Source organism: Scylla paramamosain, chromosome 19 (genome assembly GCF_035594125.1).
Source record: "Scylla paramamosain isolate STU-SP2022 chromosome 19, ASM3559412v1, whole genome shotgun sequence".
NCBI classification, from domain to species: Eukaryota; Metazoa; Arthropoda; class Malacostraca; order Decapoda; family Portunidae; genus Scylla; species Scylla paramamosain.
In genome coordinates, this window is record NC_087169.1 from 14,333,642 (window position 1) to 14,353,641 (window position 20,000).

At 44.1% G+C, this 20,000-nt stretch overlaps 2 protein-coding genes across 2 annotated transcripts in view; both read left to right on the forward strand.

The window, feature by feature from the left end:
* The window catches only part of LOC135109485 (uncharacterized), a 102,332-nt gene extending 86,936 nt beyond the window's left edge, over positions 1-15,396 (forward strand). The window contains exon 30 of the mRNA XM_064020864.1: positions 13,188-15,396. Within this exon, the coding sequence (XP_063876934.1) occupies positions 13,188-13,217 (30 nt within the window). The 3' untranslated portion in view covers positions 13,218-15,396. The remainder of the gene's footprint in view (positions 1-13,187) is intronic.
* A 3,057-nt stretch (positions 15,397-18,453) lies between these two features.
* LOC135109685 (uncharacterized) overlaps positions 18,454-20,000 on the forward strand; it is a 75,831-nt gene continuing 74,284 nt past the window's right edge. Inside the window, exon 1 of the mRNA XM_064021234.1 lies at positions 18,454-19,201. The gene's annotated coding sequence lies outside the window, so the exon portion shown is untranslated. The remainder of the gene's footprint in view (positions 19,202-20,000) is intronic.

Below are 20,000 nucleotides of genomic sequence, written 5' to 3' on the forward strand. Positions count from 1 at the left end.
ACTAATTTTACTTCCTTACCGAATGTTTCTCAGGATGCGGCAAAAAAAGTTATCTTATTTTCTCATTTTCTTTTTTAATTTCCTTCCTATCTCACTTATTTAATTTCCTTACTGAATTTATCCCAAGGTGCGGCAAAAAGTAAACTTATAAAGAAGAATTACACCTAGGGGGCTAATAGTCACTACTTAATATTCACGTCGTTTTGGCAAGTTTTAAACACCTTTTCTTGTCTACAATACTGATTACTATTTTTATTTATACTTTTCTATTCATGCTATTACTATTACTCTCGCTTATTCTTGGAAGATTGTGAAAGAGATCGTGGCATGCCGGAAACCAATGTTACATCCATCCTTCTGATCACGCCCTTCGAGTTTATATCTATTCATATCCAAAGCTTTGTATATACTGACATAGGTATTGTATTATTTCTGAAGCAGCTGCAGATAGGAGTAACGTAATGGAAATTAACTGGGTATGACAAAAGAAGGCAGGGAAACAGAAAAGAGGAGAGAGGAGAGAGAATAGATAAGGAGAGATTGCTAGCCTGGCTTTGAGGAGATGGATAAGTAAGGGAGATGAGACGAGAAAGCAGAGACAGAGAACAAGATTTAATGTTTTGCTGGGCTGGCTTGGAGCAGATAGATAACCAGGAGAAATAAACAGAGAAGGCATTACAGAACTAGGTGGAGAAATGTCTTGCTAAGGTGGCTTGTGGGAGACTGATAACCAGATGGATGAATAGAGAAGACTGGGGAGGCATTAGAGAACTAGATGGGGAGTTGTCTTACTGGGCTAGCGTGAAGGAGACGAATAGACGAGAAGGATGGTTAGAGAAAGTTAAGGAGCCATTAGAAAATTAGGTGAAGAGGTGAATATTGCTGGCCTGGCTTTGAGGAGACAAATATCCGAAAGGGACGAGTAGAAAAGGCAAAGAGGAGAACTAGATGGAGAAATGTCTTACTAGGTTGGCTTGGAGGAGACGAACAGGTAAGCTTGAGAGGCAATGGGGATCCTGATAAAGTTAACTGTTACTGAAGTGGCTTGGGGCAGACTGGTAGCTGAGAGAGGTGAGGTAAGAGATGTTTGTCCTGCAGTAGAATCATAGACTGAGAAGAGTGACGTGAATTTTAGGCTCAAAGATTTTTTATGTATTGTTATGGTTTTGTATTTTGATGTCACGGTAAATATTGTTGTAACATGTATACTTTTAATGATGCCGCGTGTGAGAATACATGTATACGGAGTTGGAAATAATGAAGGGAGGAAGGATGGAAAGAATAAAGCCGTAAAGAAAGTGTAGTGTTTAGGGGAAAACTCACAACTTGCTGAATAAACTAATTTATTATATTTTATTACTATATCATCTGGTTTACTTCAGTGGATGATTTATTTATCTTATTTATTTATTTATTTATTCATTCATTCATTCATTCATTCATTCATTCATTCGTTTATTTATCTGCTTTATTGTTAAGGGAAATGCAAAGCTTACCATGGAAATCCGCCTATTTTATTGCTAAATCAACTGGTTTAATTTGAAGGCTAATGATTTATTTATTTGTTTACGTATTTATTTATTTATTTATTTATTTATTTATTTATTTATTTATTTATTTATTTATTTATCTTGGTGAAACTGGTGTCATTTTCCCCGGTGACCCTCCCTCAGCGTGTCTCTAAAGGGGTGACGTGACTGAAAAGTGTTGGCAACCCAAGGGTGAATCATTGGACCGAAGTCATATTGTACCATGCCTCAGTTCACCCAGGTAATTACTCTCTCTCTCTCTCTCTCTCTCTCTCTCTCTCTCTCTCTCTCTCTCTCTCTCTCTCTCTCTCTCTCTCTCAATCAGTCGAAAAATCTTGTGCAAACGTTTGCACGAGAGAGAGAGAGAGAGAGAGAGAGAGAGAGAGAGAGAGAGAGAGAGAGAGAGAGAGAGAGAGAGAGAGAGAGAGAGAGAGAGAGAGAGAGAGAGAGAGAGAGTAAAAGTAGCATGCACACAACTTTCGCAACGTGTAGGCACAGGTAGACGTAAATTAAAAGGTGTACACAGGAGACAGATGAAAATAATGCGCTGTTTAAACACGGCCATTATGTGCAGCTGTATTTCCGAGGAGGAGGAGGAAGAGGAGGAAGAAGAAGAAGAGGAGGAGGAGGAGGAGGAGGAGGAGGAGGAGGAAGGAAATGAGGTTGTGGCGGAAGAGAAGGAAAAATAATGAAGTGTAGTGTATGATGAGAGAGAGAGAGAGAGAGAGAGAGAGAGAGAGAGAGAGAGAGAGAGAGAGAGAGAGAGAGAGAGAGAGAGAGAGAGAGCAGTCTGAAGATTGAGAGGTAGCTTTTAAAAAAACACTTAGGTCTGAATAGCATCCATCCTGAGACGTTCTGAAATAGGTAACTGAATAGGTATTGTTTGGAGAGCGAAAGGAACGTGGAAGGAGGAAGGATGATGATGATGTAAGTATTGAAGGAAGGAAGGAAATAGTAAAGACGAGAAGGAAATGTAATGTTTAGGAGAAATGATAATAGTGGTAATGCTGGAAAGGAAGGAAGGAAGGAGGAAGAGGAGGAAGGAAGAACTGAAGGGTTTTGGGGGGAGTGATGATAATGGAAGCAAAATGAAGGAGGAAGGAAAGATGCATCATGTAATTAGTTGTTTCTCAGGTTTCCCGTGTGTGTGTGTGTGTGTGTGTGTGTGTGTGTGTGTGTGTGTGTGTGTGTGTGTGTGTGAGTGTGGGTGTTCTTTGTTGCAACTCTCTAAATGCAAGCCAAACAAAGCGACTGAATAAACAAAACAGCAAAACAAGCAAAACGACTCTTCAATTTAGGTCTTGCTTTTGGACTGTTTTCTTTAGGGACTCACGCCTTCTGTGGGTCTTTTTTTCCTCAATTTAGTTGCCTTTGACCGGAACCCCTGCTACATAAATAAAAGAAAGGAAGGAAAATAATGAAAATAAATGTTAGTACACACAGAAGAAAAACGGTCATACAACAACAACAATAACAGCAACAACAACGACATCAGAACCCATTAGGCCTTCCCTGCCATAGGCCTTTAAGCTTTTACGTGGCGCCACCTGTGTAACATGCTAATTAAGGCCGGAAAAAAAAAATATATACATCTGACCCTCACTGTATACCGGATCCACCAAAATAGGAAATATAAAAATAAAACCATATCTGTATTGTTATTTTTTCCAGCTCATTAATATTCGGAATGTTATGTTTAATTAAGTAATATTCTGAGCGGCAGTATTTGTGGTATGGCAGCGAAGGCATTAGAGGATGTGTAATATTTGTCGGGCAGACGTGGCCGGGCTGGGAGGCTAATGCACGCGTGGTATACATTCTAGGCCCAAGATGTGGTCTGGAGGCTGTTGTCTTGTCTGTGGGCTATTTTAGGAAAGGCTGTGGCTGGTTTACTGGTTCCCTTCAGCTGAGGATAATTGCGTTAATGTTTGGACGGCAGGGAATGGAAGGTTGCTCGTGTTGTTTATGAAGGAACATGGTGAAAATTAAGTGACGTTTGTATAATAGTTGGTGGATCCACAGTGGCATTGATGCGGTGGTCGGTGAGCGAAGATGGTGAAATACAATACTCAGTCCCAGCTTGGGTTGTTTGTGGCAGCGGACCGCGACAGTTAGTATAGTGGAGCTGGTTTGTTCCCTGTCCCAGAATTCGCAGGCCAGAAAATTAGTTACTCTCTGCGTCTGGGGGATTTGCAGTAACCTTATTTATCCAGCCATCTTGCGGCGTGTTATTTTTTTTCATTTGTTTCATTTAGTAGCCGTTTGCAGACTAGAAAATTAGTTATTCTTCGTATTTGAAGGACTTACAGTAGCCTTAGTTATCCAGAGATCCTGGAAGATGCTATTTTTTCTTCTTTTATTTATTTTTGTAGCATTCCTTCTTGCAAACATGTGTGGCCTGTCTGTACATATTGCCTATAAGAATTGTATGCGACAGAGCTATCTAGTAATCTTGTATTGTATACGTGGTGATAATTCTGAGATGGAATTGGAATGACTGTACGTGCATCAGTTTTGAAGTATTAGTTTTGACGATAGCTGTAAAATTTTCAGATGAATGTGATGGAATTGGATCGCGGGTTAGTTTTCTTGTTGCTGTGGGACGCCTGTTATTTCTGAGTTTCGGCGTGATTGGTATAACTGTTCGTGCACTGGTGTGGAATGTTTGTTGTGGTGGTGGATATAGGATTTTAAAGGAGGTATGTATGTAACTGCTGAGCGTACGATGGGCAGATGATTGCGGTTTATTGCAGTCCAACGAGGGATCCATTGGGCAGGAGCTGTTGTTGATCCGCACTGACGCGAACACTTGTCATCTTCACCAGCGGATCTTATCGTCATCATTTTTATCCTTTATCTCCTGTTCTTTTTTTTTCTTTTTTATTTCTCTCTCTCGCTCCTCCCTCAAAATGGCCCGGTATTTCCTCATTGCTTCCTGTCAGACACCAATATAACTCAGCTCGAGGAAAATATAACGATGATTGCCGTGTTGTTTTGATGATGGCAGCAATGACAGTAGTGATGGTGATGGAGGTGGTGGTGATGATTGTGGTGGTGATGGTGATGCGGCAACCATTTTCCAGGGTGTTTGGAATGGCGTGGACTAGTGAAGCAGCAAGAATTCTCTCTAAACTATAGTCTTTTATTTCCATTATATTCCTTCAAAGGATCATTTTTAAGGTATCGGGTCGTTCAGGGACATAACGAATACTCAACATTCGCGTATATGCAAAGAAAACGGAGCAGGTGGTATTGATGTCCTCTTAGCTTTATTGCAGGTTACTTATGTACTCGATTGCGGGAAAGTGAACAACCAGTACAGTACATTAGAGGGTAAACTTAATAACGGAATGACTAAACTGTGTGAGGAACCCTGGTGATGATGATGGATGGTGATAAATTGCGAGAAATTATGGTAATGATAATGATGGTGATGGGGATGCTGATGACGATAAACTGTGCTAGAAATGACGGTGATAATGATGAACTGTGCGAAAAATTATGGTGGTGATGGTGATGATGATAAACCACGAGAAATGATGACGGTAATAATGATGATGGTGATGATAAACAGTGCGAGAGAAATACACGAAACACCGCAGGAAGGAAGGAAGGAAGCAAGGAAGGAAGGCAGGAATGAATGAGGGAAGGCAGGAAGGCAGGCAGGAAGGAAGGAAGTCGTTTCTATCGCGTGTGTGATAGTGGCGTCTATTCCTGCACCATTTCCACCTCTCTCTGTGGTTTTTGCCTTCACCACCTGCCACTCAACCACCTGTCTCGCTGATTTACCACCTGTTCTCATTCTCTTGTGTATCATGCCATCTGGCGGCCTTAGTCCATTTCACCATATGACGACCCCTTGTCCTTCTTTCCCTCTTTCCCTCTCCTCTTTCCTCCTCCTCCCTCCTCCTTTCTCCGCCTCGCCACCACCTGTTGTGTAGTTCAAGCCAGCTGTCTCTAAACACAGGCTCCTCCACACTCCTGCAGCCTCAATGCACCACGCTAATGCAAAGACTTAAAAAGGAGGGTTCAAGGTTACCGTCTCTCTCTCTCTCTCTCTCTCTCTCTCTCTCTCTCTCTCTCTCTCTCTCTCTCTCTCTCTCTCTCTCTCTCTCTCTCTCTCTCTCTCTCTCTCTCTCTCTCTTGTAATTGCGTTTCTAGTTCTAGTCTCATGTTCTTTTTTTTTCCTCTCTTTCTCTCCTCTTGTCATTTTCTTCTGCTTCCTTTTGTTCATATTTTCTCTCTTCTTTTCATTTCTTTTTCTCACGCTCATGGCTTCTCTTGGTTTATATATTTTCCATTTTCTTGCCACCTTTTTCTTTTTTTCTTTGTTTTTATTTTCATTTTTATCATGTCTTCCCTTTTCTTTGTGCCCTTCGTTATTTTATTTTCCTTCGCACGTTTTCCATTTTGTTGTCTGACTTTTCATGTTTCTTTGGTAGTGTTTTTTTTTTTTTTTATTTTGTCGCCTTTTTTTATTCTTTCTTTTATAGTCACGTTTTTTTTGCTTTCCTTGTCTCTCCTTATTTTGGTTACGTCTTGGATTTACTTCTTTTTGCCCTTTATTCTCTCTCTCTCTCTCTCTCTCTCTCTCTCTCTCTCTCTCTCTCTCTCTCTCTCTCTCTCTCTCTCTCTCTCTCTCTCTCTCTCTCTCTCTCTCTCTCTCTCTCTCTCCATCAGTCAATCAATTATTAATCAGTCTGTCTATATCTACCTATCTATCTACCTACCTACCTATCTATCTATCTATCTATCTATCTATCTATCTATCTATCTATCTATCTATCTATCTATCTAGAGTATATATTTATCTACCTACCTGTGTATTTATCTCTCCATCTATCCATCGACCTATTTATCTCTCCATCAATATCTATCCTACCACTTTATACACCCATCCATCTATCCTTCTTCTCCTCCTCTTCCTCCTCCTCCACCTCGTCCTGCTTCATTTTGTGCATCACCTGATATTTTTCTTGAAGGCACTCTTGCTTGCTGTATTTACGAGGTGGGGAGGAGCTGGGCATTTTCAGACGAAGGGGTGAGAGGAACTAAGTACTGTCTTTTACCTGTCACCTGCATTAGACTACACGCATATGAAGTGGTCTAATCTTCAGCCGCTCCTTTCATCCTTGCTTGAGTGTAGAACGTGAGGTAGTGATGGCATTTGGTACACTTTTGTATTTTTCTTATTTTTTGTTGGTGGTAGTGATAGAAGGTGTGGTGGTGGTGGTGGTTGTCAGTCTTTCACGAGCTTAACTTGGTGATTCGTGCTTGAAATGTTATAGTGCTTCAAGTGATGTTTTTTTTTTTTAGTTATGTTTCTTTATTTGTGTGTGTCTGTATGTATGTGTGTGTTTTTTTTTTTTTGTAAATTGAGATAAATGAGGTTGTAAAAGTTATATGTATGTGCGTGTGTGTGTATGTTGTGCATGTGTATTTATTTTGTTTGTGTGTCTGGCTGTGAGTGGGTAACTTTTTATTTTATTTTTTTTATTTCTGGATTAATTTGTTGTGTGAGAGTTGTGGTAATGTTTACTGAGTGCTGTTATTGTTATAGTTGTATACCTGCTGCTACCACCACCACCACCATTACTGCTACTGCTGCTGCTGTTTCTATTACAACAACAACAACTACTACTACTACTACTACTACTACTACTACTACTACTACTACTACTACTACTACTACTACTACTACTACTACTACTCTCTGTTTATTTTTTTTTTACTTTTTGTTCACCACCACCAGCACCACCACCACCACTACCACCACCACCACCACCACCACCACCACCACCACCACCACCACCACCATCACCACCACCACCACTACCATCACCACCACCATCACCATTATCATTATCACGCAGTCATTTATTGCTAAGTGACTCCATTCCCAGGTTTAATTTTCTCAGGTACAAGTGCAGTCCACAAGTCTCACGCCACGCATTATCCCTGCCTCATACTCACCCTCATTTGCGTTTTAGTTTACTACACGTAATGGTTGTTAGGGAAGTAATTTCACAACTTAAGACTAAGACGAGACTCGGGTGTAAGTTGTAAGTGGCCTTAAAAAGTACTTCACATAACTTTACATCTTATTGGTGAAGTTTTCTTAAAGATGAGTAAAGGTGCATGACAGAGAGAGAGAGAGAGAGAGAGAGAGAGAGAGAGAGAGAGAGAGAGAGAGAGAGAGAGAGAGAGAGAGAGAGTAAACATAAGAAAATTAGGAAAGCTGCAAGAAGTCGTCAGGCCTACACGTGGCAATCCCAGACAGAGAGAGAGAGAGAGAGAGAGAGAGAGAGAGAGAGAGAGAGAGAGAGAGAGAGAGAGAGAGAGAGAGAGGTATTAAAGCACATATGAAGGATATTGAAGTGTGCATGACATATTTGACAGGTAATTGAGACAAAGAAAGACATGATGATGAACATTCAGGTGTGCAGTGACACTAGCGCTTCAGGTGTGCATTAGACAGGTATGGGATCAGGGATTTCTCAGGTATGGAAGTTTTATGCACGAAAAAAAAGTAAAAATAAAAACTCATGTAGGAAAACATTTACAGGTGGGAAGGGAAAGGTTAATTAGTGAGTATGAGTTCAGGTGTGCGCAGGTAAAGGAGCGATTACGGATCCAAGTGCGCTCAGGTGAAGGTTATATCAGCTCATTAAGCGTACGGAAGCGAGGTTACTAATTAGGGATTCATATGTAACGTAGGGCATGTGTAGCGTGTGGCGGCGCGGCACAGACTGCCCCGCCTGACCTCAAAGCCGCCGGGAAGCCTTACAAGGTGGTACAGAGGGCCGAACTTTTTCCCTATTCCTTCCCTTTTCCTTTGTAAACTTTCGTGCTGAGAGAGAGAGAGAGAGAGAGAGAGAGAGAGAGAGAGAGAGAGAGAGAGAGAGAGAGAGAGAGAGAGAGAGAGAGAGAGGGTGGGGTGTTCTTTGATGTTGAAGGAAAAAGTTGGCGCTTAAAAAGAAAAGTAAAAGAAAAATGGATCGTTTAAAAGTGAAAATATAAAAATTAGTTCATTTTTATATGCAAAGAAATGAAAATACCCTTATTGTTTTCACTTTTCCTTTATTTTCCTGGCTACTAAACCACCTTATTTTATCACCATTGTGGCATCCTACGTCTTTTAACCGAGCGAGGCACACCGCCACTGTCGTCGTCTGGCAATGATGCTATTTTTGGCCCGCCACCGTTATCACCATGACCATTACCAGCATCATTTACTTGTATCCAGAAATACGTACAGACATGCTATTTGTTTGATCTTGCACGTTTTACACATCATTATCTTCTCTTCCCGTAGAAAAACAACTCTCCCTAACTTTCCCTTTTTATCTCTTCTCCCTCCCCTGCTTTCCATCCTCCCTTTGCCCAGCCCCTCCTCTCTCACCTGCCTTCCCTCACAAGCCTCAGTCTCTCTTCCACATGGCGTCACCTTGATCAAAGCCTCCATCACACCCACTTCCCCTCCTTCCTTCCCTCAATTAAGACGTCCCACAGGCCTCTGCAGAGCGTGACGACCTCCGCCGACCCCCATCTCCTTCAAGGCCTCCCATCCCTCCTTCCCTTTCGCCCCTTCCTTCTTTTTTCTCTTCCTCCTCCTGTTTTCTGGTGTTCATAAGGTGCTTCGAAAAAAAAGAAAGGGAAGAGGGAAACAAGAGAGGTCATTGGCACCTGTTGTTGTTGTTGTTGTTGTTGTTGTTTTTGACATGGTGTGGGTATGCGTGTGTGTTTATTTGGGAGGGTTGGCAATTTGTTTGTTTTTTTATTAGTTTTTATTATCGAGGCATGTTTTATTTTTTTTGAGGGAATCGTTAGTGATGGTACTACTACTACTACTACTACTACTACTACTACTACTACTACTACTACTACTACTACTACTACTACTACTACTACTACTACTACTACCACCACCAGCAACACCAGCAACACCACTACCTCCCAAGCTCCCACAACCACCACATTTACTATTACACACACTACAAAAACACAGTTACCTAAGCCAACTTAATGAGTCACAGTAGACAGAGGGCGGTGTGTCAATCTTGGTGGTGCGCGGCCACAGTCTTGAGGGGGAGGGACAACAACTAGGAGCCAATCGCCTTCAGCTGTATAATGTTGTTTGCGTTCACGTCCCAGCGTTCTTTGGAGTGCAAATGACTTTCTGGTTTTCTTTAAGTTTGTAGAGTGAGGTACTTTGTAAGGCTATAGGAGTTTTAAGGGCGATGAAAGGAGGAGAGGAGGAGAAAAAGGGAAAAAGAGTGAGGTATATGTCAGTATTACTTTTTTTCCTCTATTTTTTTGTATTTTTTTCTCATGGCCTCTGTTTTTGTTTTCTTTCTCTTTTTTTTACCCAATCACTCACGTCTGGCCTTCCTCCCTTTATCCCTTCTCTCTTTTCTCTTCTCTTGCTTCCTCTCGTCTTTTTATGCTTCTTACGGGTTTTCTTTCTTCTTTCTTTGACTCGATATCTCTTCTTCCGTTTCTTTTACTGCGCCATTTTTTTTCTGGCTGTCTTTTCTTTTTCTGTTCCATTTCTGTGTGCCTGTCACCTGTTTGATTTTTTCCTCTTTTCCTCGGGCACCATATGTTTAGTTTGCCAGGCTTCCACCACCCCTGCTGCTCTCTCTCTCTCTCTCTGTCTCTCTCTCTCTCTCTCTCTCTCTCTCTCTCTCTCTCTCTCTCTCTCTCTCTCTCTCTCTCTCTCTCTCTCTCTCTCTCTCTCTCTCTTTTTAATTAAATCTTTACTGTCGTCATTTTTTCTTTTTGAATTCGTCTTCCCACATTCCTTCTAGAACTTCTTGGCTTTTTTCCTTCCCATTTTCCTTTTTCCTTTATTTCCTCCAATCTTTCTATTGCTCGCATTTAATTTTTCTGCCGCTATTTTCCATTACTGTAGCGTTCGATACCGATTTTATTCCACGGTTTTTTGTTTTTGTTTTTATTTTATTGTCTTCTCTATCTGCATTTCCATTTTCAGTTCCTGTATTTTTTTTTTTACTTTTCTTTCCTTTCTTTCCTTTTATTCATGGCGTTTCTTCTGCTCTGACACCAACGCCATCTCCTCCTCCTCCTCCTCCTCCTCCTCCTCCTCCTCCTCCTCCTCCTCCTCCTCCTCCTCCTCCTCCTCCTCCTCCTCCTGCCATGTCGTCTTCTTATACTACGTGACTGCAAAGATATTTTTTTTGTTCTTTCTTTTTTCCTATCGTTAACTCCTACATTCACCTGTTTTATTCGTGTTTCGCGTGTGGGCGGGCGCTGCTTGTATGACCTTCGTTTAGTACTGGTCAGGGTACACGAGGTCATAGGTCACTTTTTTTTTGTTTCCTTTACGTAATTAAATTTCCTGGGAGGCCATTTTTTTGTCTGGAAACCTATTTTGACATTGTAATTAGTGTTTTTTTTTCCCCTCGTCCTGCATCGTGTTGTAATTCAGATTTTTGTTTTCATTTATTATTATTGCTTTCAGAACTGTTTGGATGTGTGTGTTGGGGGGAGGGATTGTGATGGTGGTGGTAGCGGTGGTGATGGTGGTCGAAACAGGAGGGAGGTAAATATGGTGGTGGTGGTAGTGGTGAGAGGAGGAAAGAGAAACTATTGTGTGTGGTATGGTGTTGTAAAGAGGGGGGAGAAATTATGATGTTGTGGTAGTGGGGGGTGGAGAGAGGAGGGGAGGAAAAAATGGTGGTGTAGTGATGTCGTGGCGGTAGAAAGAGAAAGGAGGAAAATATGATTGTGGTTATAGTGATGGGGGGAAGGAAGGAAATATGCTGGTGTGCTAGTGGTGGTGATTGTGGGAGCGGTTGAGAGAGGAGAGAGAGGGAGGGGAAACTGGTGGTTATAGTGGTGGTGGTGAAGAGAGGAAACAGGAAAATATAGTAGTAGTTATAGTGATGGAAGGTAGGAAGGAAATATGCCGGCGTGATGGTGGTGATGGTGGCGGTGGCGGTGGAGAGAGGAGAGAGGGAGGAAAAATGGCGTTTATGGTGGTGGTGGGAGGGATGGAATTAATGATTTGGTTTTGATGTTCTTTTGTTTCATAATGGGCGGGAATCGCGGCGGGAAGGCCTTCGAATCCCTCTGTTCTTGATGGCGTTTTTGTCCCTCAGGCGAGAATTTTTTAACGGATTTGGGCGTGTTTAGCGTGAATCATTGCGTATCATTTATTTCACTCGCTTTTATCCGTCTCTCTTTAGTTTCTTTTCTAATTATATTTTTAATGGGGATGTTAGTGGGGGTCGGGGTCATGGGGAGTTAATTGGGGGGTGAGGGGCGTGTGTTGGGCGAGGAAGGGGGGTGGGATGAAGGAGCTTGTTGGTGGGAGAAAGGAAGAGAGGTTTTGTTAGGGGTATGGGTGAGAGGCATATGGTTAGGGAAGGGGAAGGGTATAGTAGGTGTGGAAAGGGTAGAATTTATAGGGGATGTTTAGGGGGAGGAGTCAAGGGGAGAGGAGACTGGGGTGCAGGAGGGGGAGGAAAGGTCCAATGTGTTGTGAGATGAATAAAAAAATAGTATTCGGGTTGAAATGTTGAATATTATATTTGCTTCTTTTTTTTTTTTTTGGTGAAATGCTAAAGGTATGAATTCATTAATGGTGAAATGGTAATGGCGGCAGGAATGTTTATTGGTTGTGTTGGTTTCGGTATTATTATTATTATTATTATTATTATTATTATTATTATTATTATTATTATTATTATTAATTTTCAGGCCTAGGGATTTTTTAACTTCATGACGACACTAATTATCCACTGATCTAATATTGACCTTTATTAGCAAGGAAAATCCAAAGTAATTACCACGTTCGTTAATTTCACGTAACATATTCAGCTTAAGAGTTTTCATTCCGAATATTTCAAATACATACGCGCTACACCTTCATATCCTTTCTTTACCAATATTTTTTCCACCTCGTTGCATTTCCACTTAAGATATTGCCGCAGACAGAGTGGGAAGAGGGAGGGAGGACTGAGGCGCGTGTTATTAGGCGTGACAACCACACTCACACTTTTCTTTACTTTATAGGAGCAAAATTATATAAGTATTACATTTTTTTGAAAGAGATTGACGTGTTTAAATTGATTGGATTCTTAAGGAAAATATTTATTTAAGCTGTGTTTGTCTTTCGTCAAATCACTTGCACTCTTCTTTACTTTACAGGAGGGAAATGAAAGTATTAGTTTTGTTGTAAGAGATGGATGTGTTTAAATTTGTATAAGCATCGTTTGCCTTTCCTTCAACCACACTCACACTCTTCTTGATTTTATAGGAGAGAAACGAAATAAGTGTTGCATTTTTAAGAGGTAAAAGTGTTTAAGTTGTTAGGTATCTTAAGGCGAAATATTTATATAGGTAAGTAGGGCTCGTCTTTCGTGTACCTTAAATATGAAGAAATTTTGCTGATATAAATGGGTATATAGAAACTGTCTGGCATCGGAAAGCAAAAATATTAGTATCGATATATACTGTTTGTATTTATAAGCTTTATTTTTATCATTACTTAAGTATAAGCCGATTTTGCTGAAAGAAATGGATGTATAAATTATCAGCAATTAGTGATATGAAAGAATTATTTTGATGTGTTTGTCTTGCATGTCTATGAATTAACTATTTCCTAACCATATTTCTTTTTCTGTATTCCAGGTAAGTACTCGAGGCCACGCTCAGACCTGACGGAGGGAACGTAAGTACTACCTTCCTCATTTTTACCTCTCCTTTTCCTGCACCTGTTTACACCCATCCTGCCCTTATCTGTTCGACGTGGGCAGGTGACAAATACAGGTGAGTCTGTGGGTGGCTCTCACGCCGCCAACACGTCCCCAGGTGAGGCAGGTGGAAAAGTGCGGCCACTCACCTTAGGGGGATGCGTAGGAGGCAGTGTGAGTGAAACTTATTGGGACGAGTTTTATTTTATTCCTTACTTTTTATTGGGATGTTGTTGATGCGTTTCAGGTGTTTTATGTGTGTGTGTGTGTGTGTGTGTGTGTGTGTGTGTGTGTGTGTGTGTGTGTGTGTGTGTGTGCTTCATTTCTGAGTTTGTGGAAATGCGGCTCATAAAAGTAATGGATTTGACATAATCGTCTTGTCACTCAAACGGAATCGTCGTATTTTCTTGCGCGTCTCTACGACACCAAAAGGAAGAGGATCATTTTCTGTGCCATTTCTAAGAAGACAACTCGATTGTTTGTCTTTTCCGAGAGGAACCAAGTTTGCATTTCATACGTGAGAAGCGGAAAAAGCGCCTCCCGCCAATGTCAGGAAGCAGATCGTGTTGTTCCGTGACTAACAAGAGGATTTGTCGTGTTTGTGCGCCACCAAACAAGAGGAAGAGACCTTTCTCACTTTTTATCTCACCGCGCCAGTCAGAATCACACGCCCGATGGGAGGAACAGAAAAAGAAAGAGATCTAAAAAAAAAATAATAATAAATGAATAAAAAAAAAGCAGACTTTGCCTTTAGCTCTCTGGTTTGTATCTGAGAAAATAAATTGATGCCTCGATTTTATCTCTTAGGGCGAGAGGGAGGCAGCGTCTTCAGTTTAGTAGGAAGGATGCCAAGGGAGCAGACGGGAGGGAATGGAGCAGCACAATAGGAAAGGAGATGTAGGGGAGGATGAGATTTGCAATTACAGGATCGGGAAGGAAGGGGTCATAGAGAAGAGGGGAAGTAGGGAGGCTAGGGGGATTATGGCGGCAGAGAAGAGCGGCAGAGAGGAGGAAGTGGAGGTCGGGATGGAAGGGATCTTGGCCAACGATTCTGTGTAATATGTCAAGACTTGTGGGTCTCTCTCCCGCCGCTGCTGTCACCGGTCCAACATCAACAAGTGTCTGGCTGGCTGGCTGGCTGGCTGACTGGGTTAATCTGCACTGGTGGCGTTACTTTATCCCTCACTGGCTGGGCTGTGGCAGACTGAATTGATATAGACTGGTGGTGTTACTCTGTCGTCTGACTCACCCGTGACTGACTGGTTGACTGGGTAGACGTGAAACTTTTAATGATTCTGGTCTGTAGTGCTGCTACGCTTGTTTTGCTACAGTTCTATTGTGAGGTTTAGGTTGTCATCACCCTCTATTTTTTTTTTTTTTTTTTTGAGGTGTGTTACATGGTGTGTCCCCTCTCATGGTTGCACAAGCAGGATTTCTGAGTGACGCCTTTGTAGGAGCTCATGCCGCTTTCCAGAGCTCCCCGATGCAGTGGTTGTTGAAGATAGAGTTGTTGGGAAGCGTGTAGGTATTCCTCGATGACCGCTTGAAAGACAGTCACCACCACTCGAACTCATGTCCCCGAGATCGCCACGTCTGGCCGCTGACTGTGGTGGTGTTAGTTTGTTTCTCTCTCCTTTCTGACTGACCAAAAGGCTTTCATAAATTTATACTAGTAAGCTCTGCCTAAATGAAAGGCTGACTGACTGGCTAAGTGGCTAGATTTTTGGCTAACTAGCTGGAAAGTTAGCTAGCTAGTTAGCTGACAGGCTGAGTGGCTGACTGGCTGGATGGCTAGCCGGCTGTCTGGCTGTCGGTCTGGCTAGCAGGCTAGTTGTCTTGATAGATGGGTGCTTGTTGGTTGGCTAGCTGTCTGACTAGCTGGCTGGCTGATTGATTGACTGTCTGACTGGTTATTCGGCCGGCTGTTTGGCTGTCTAGTTGTCTTTTTATCTGTCTGTCTGTTTAGCTAGCTGACTGGCTGGTTGTTTTCTGTTTAGTTGGCTGACTGGCTGGTTGTTTGTCTGTATGTCGGTCTGTCTGGGTGGATGGCTGGCTTGCTGGCTGGCTGCCTTGCTGGCTGGCTGGCTGTCTGGCTGGCTGGCTGGCTGGCAGGCAGGATGGCAGGCAGGCAGACAGGCAGGATGGCTGGCTTGCTGTCTGTCTGTCTGTCTGTCTGTCTGTCTGTCTGTCTGTCTGTCTGTCTGTCTGTCTGTCTGTCTGTCTGGCTGGCTGGCTGGCTGGCTGGCTGGCAGGCAGGCAGGCAGGATGGCAGGATGGCTGGCTGACTGACTGGCTGGCTGGCTGGCTGGCTGGCTGGCTGGCTGGCTGGCTGGCTGGCTGGCTGGCTGGCTGGCTGGCTGGCTTTCTGCCTGCTTGCCTGGCTGTCTGGCTGTGTCTGTCTGTCTGTCTGTCTGTTTTACTAGCTGGTGTATGGTGTATTATCTGTCTGGTTGGCTGGCTGGTTGTCTGCCCGGCTGGCTGTCTGGTTGGTGATCTAAATGGTTGGATGTTACGCTGTCTGTCTAGCTGGCTGGCTGGCTGGCTGGCTGGCTGGCTGGCTAACCTACTTTTTGAATAATGGAATGCTGTCGTGCTCCATCGCTTATTTGGATGGCTGGTTAAAATAACTGCTTGCGCGAAAGTCCATTTTTCGTATTATGTTTTGCATTTCATGTTAAGTTCGCGAAAGTTTTAATGTAACATCCCACAAAATGTTTCACGCAAAAGATGAAATAACAGACAACTAGCTCTGTTCATCACATCCCATATTTTGTTTCTTTTTCCGAAGCTCTTAGTATAAAGCAGTCATTTTACTGTTAGGTTATTTTCTGTTCGATATATAAACATGCAGTTCAGTGGACTTTGCGACATTACTTAAAGCACGTAGATGACTACCCAGCATGCTGTGTGTGTGTGTGTGTGTGTGTGTGTGTGTGTGTGTGTGTGTGTGTGTGTGTGTGTGTGTGTGTGTGTGTGTGTATGTATGAGTGTTTGTTTGTGTTTGTCTGGGAAAGGTTAGAAGGTGGGATGTGTGGGTGTAGGTGGGTAGGTGGAGGTTGTGTGTGTGCAGGCAGTGGATGGGAGTGGTAATGGAGTCCACTTTACGGTAATTAAACTTTTACACACTCATTCCCGGATGAGATAACTCAAGTGGGTGTGACAGATGGTGCAGTCACTTAGTTGGGAGGTACGAGTGCTCCGACTTAATAAGGTTTTTGTCTCTCTCTCTCTCTCTCTCTCTCTCTCTCTCTCTCTCTCTCTCTCTCTCTCTCTCTCTCTCTCTCTCTCTCTCTCTCTCTCTCTCTCTCTCTCTCTCTCTCAACGATATATTAAACTCATCGTGTCTATACAAAGTTATATCTTGAAATAATAATCGTAATTCAATGCTGAGATATGTGTTGGTAATTTCTCTCTCAATAAGGTTTATCTTTGCTTGTAGAAAAGCATCTTATTCTGACTAGATGTTGCATATTTTCATATGTCTATGACTTATTTTTCCAGCGATGGTTTGATCTGACATTTAAATTTTAGTCACAGAGGAAATCTTAATGTACATGACTGTGAGGCTGTGCTGGGCCACTCAGCACCTATAAATAAGTGAAATGCGTGGGGTAGGTTATGATATAAAACGGCAAATGTCACTATGTAGGGCAGAGGTGCATCCCCCGGCAAGCCAATCCCCGCGTGATAGTGAAACGTGACTTGACTTTTCCGTAGATTTATTGTGATGCAGCCGCGCGCCTCTGCAATCTCGGGAGTTGAAGGAAAGTGTGTATGTTTCCCAAGTGTCGCAGCTCTATAATTTGGTGACACACACACACACACACACACACACACACACACACACACACACACACACACACACACACACACACACACACACACACACACACACACACACACACACACACACACACACACACACACACACACACACATTGTCATTCACCATTGTCCGAGTTATATAGTGTTTGCCGCTGTGTCCATCGCGGGAGCAGCGATGCAGTAAGATACAATGTTCAGGAAATGTTGTAACGAGGAACCGTTTATTACTGTGGACTTCCACTTCTTCCTTCTTCTTTCCATCTCTCGCTGCCTGCACACACTCCTCCTCCTCCTCCTCCTTCTCTTTCTCTTCACTCCTATATCATGCCGCCTTCTTTCTCCCCTGTTGTTTCCTGCTAGTATAATATTTTTCCTCCCTCCCTCCCCGTTACTGACGCCCGCTGTGTAAGGCGAGAGAAGGCGAGATGTGTAGGTGTTGTGCGGTGGAGAAAAGTGGTTGTGGATGCATGAAGGAGGAGGAGGAGGAGGAGACAGGAAGGAGGAGATGGTATGCGGGCAAGAGAAAGGAGGAGAGGAATGGAAGGGATAGAATGCTGGAAAGACCGAAGAATATGCTGCAATGTTAAAGGAATGAAGAGAAGGAAATGGAGAAAGAGGAGAGAGAAAGGAAGAAGAGGAACAGAAGAAAAGAGATAAATGGGACTTGTTTCGGACAGTTTCCCCTTCTGTCTAACTGTGCTATCTCGTATCCCATTGTTTGTCCGGACGTGACACTTATAGCATGGATCGCTGCAATGACCTGTCTATTATTATTATTATTATTATTATTATTATTATTATTATTATTATTATTATTATTATTATTATCATTATTGCTTGGCACCTGAGTCGGCTTATACCTGGTCCCCAAAGCCTCGTTAAGGTGAGTTGAGGATCACCTGGAATTTCCAATCAAGGGTGATGAGGGTGAGAGCAACACCTGAGCCCCGCCGTCCACCTGGCCTCCACCGACTTGTGTGTGTGTGTGTGTGTGTGTGTGTGTGTGTGTGTGTGTGTGTGTGTGTGTGTGTGTGCGCGCTTGTGCGTGTGTGCGCGTGTGCGTGCGTGGGCATGGGCGCGCGGGCAGTTGGATTGGTGGAAGGTTGCTAGGGTGATGCTGCCGCTGCCGCCCAATGTGTGTGTGTGTGTGTGTGTGTGTGTGTGTGTGTGTGTGTACATGAGTGTAAAGAGCGGGCGTGTCTGGGGCAGGCGTGTTGGGGCCTCTGGGGGTGTGGTGGGTCGAGGGGGAGGGGCGGAGTCGGCGCAGCCCCTCCCCCCTCTCTCTCTCTCTCTCTCTCTCTCTCTCTCTCTCTCTCTCTCTCTCTCTCTCTCTCTCTCTCTCTCTCTCTCTCTCTCTCTCTCTCTTAATCTTTCCTATTGTTCATGTTTGCATGGAGGTACAGAAGGACACACACACACACACACACACACACACACACACACACACACACACACACACACACACACACACACACACACACACACACACACACACACACACACACACACACACACACACACGTAGATACGTTCACGCACACAAACACATAGATATGCACTTGGACGCACGCACAAAAACACACACACACACACACACACACACACACACACACACACACACACACACACACACACACACACACACACACACACACACACACACACACACACACACCCAGTAGAAGTGTGGCCCACCAGTCGCTCAACAGAAAACGAGACTCTACTTCGACCGGCGCGAGGTTGCCACATGCCGCCGCCTCTCCACGCCACCGCCACGGCCCTCTGACAGGGTGGTGACCGGGGCACGTCCCTTACGCCTCCCTCTGTGGGCGTGGGTCATGGGGCGTCAGGATGAGAGGGCGTATGGGAGATTGATCGCGGGCGTGGGCAGGGAGGAGGAGCCAGAGGAGAAGAAGGGGCGGGAACTGTGGTAAGGGAATGTTCAGTCGTGGGGAGAGAGGAGGCGGGTCGCGTCGGGGGCTGGCGGGAGGTGGGGGTGACTCCTGGTGGCCTGGCGGTGCTGAACTCTCTAGTCGGTGGCGCACGCTGCCCGTGGACTGGTGTGTGTGTGCCGCGCGTCCTCCTGCCTGCTCCGGGACTGGCCTTCCTCGCTATCTCCTTCAAGGGGTAGGCCTGGGCGCTCTGGGGGGGCCGTCGCGCCCTACGAACGGAGACGTGCCCTGGGGTGTGCACGCCGCCTATACCTAACACCGCGGAGTCTTGATCGCCTTCCCTCACGCCGAGCTGGATGTGTTGTGATGTGCTCGAGTCGTTCATGAGGTGCAGCGATGTGTAAAGGACATTATCTGGCCGTCACCTTCCATAAAGACGCGTGTGCCATCCTTCCTCGCCGGTTGTTTTTTGTTAAGTCGATTCGCCCGTGTCTTGCAAGCCTGTAAGGGCGAGGGAGGGCGGGCGGCGCCGTAGCGGTGGTGGCGGCGGCGATGGTGTGCGTGGAACTGTCGACCCTCACTGACGAATTGTTTAATGATTTTGTGTTGCGCAACCATAGTGTTCAGGGCCCAGACCACGCCGCCGCTGCTTCTGCCGCCGCCGCCACCATCACCATCGCCGCCGCCGTCGTCATCATCGCCGCCGCCACCGCCTCCAGCGCCACTTCACCACCATCGCTCGCTTGCCGTTTGGTCCTCTGTCCCGCCACCACTGCCGCCACCGCGCACTGCTTTCCCTCTGCTACCAATAAACGCCGCTGCCACTGCTTGTGATACTGCTACTACTACTACTACTACTACTACTACTACTACTACTACTACTACTACCATTATTACTGCTGCCATTACAACTACTACTACTATTACTACTAACAAAATAGTTCAATTGTAACACCTGAAACCTCCACTTCTGCTGTTATTATTTTCTACTACTACTACTACTACTACTACTACTACTACTACTACTACTACTA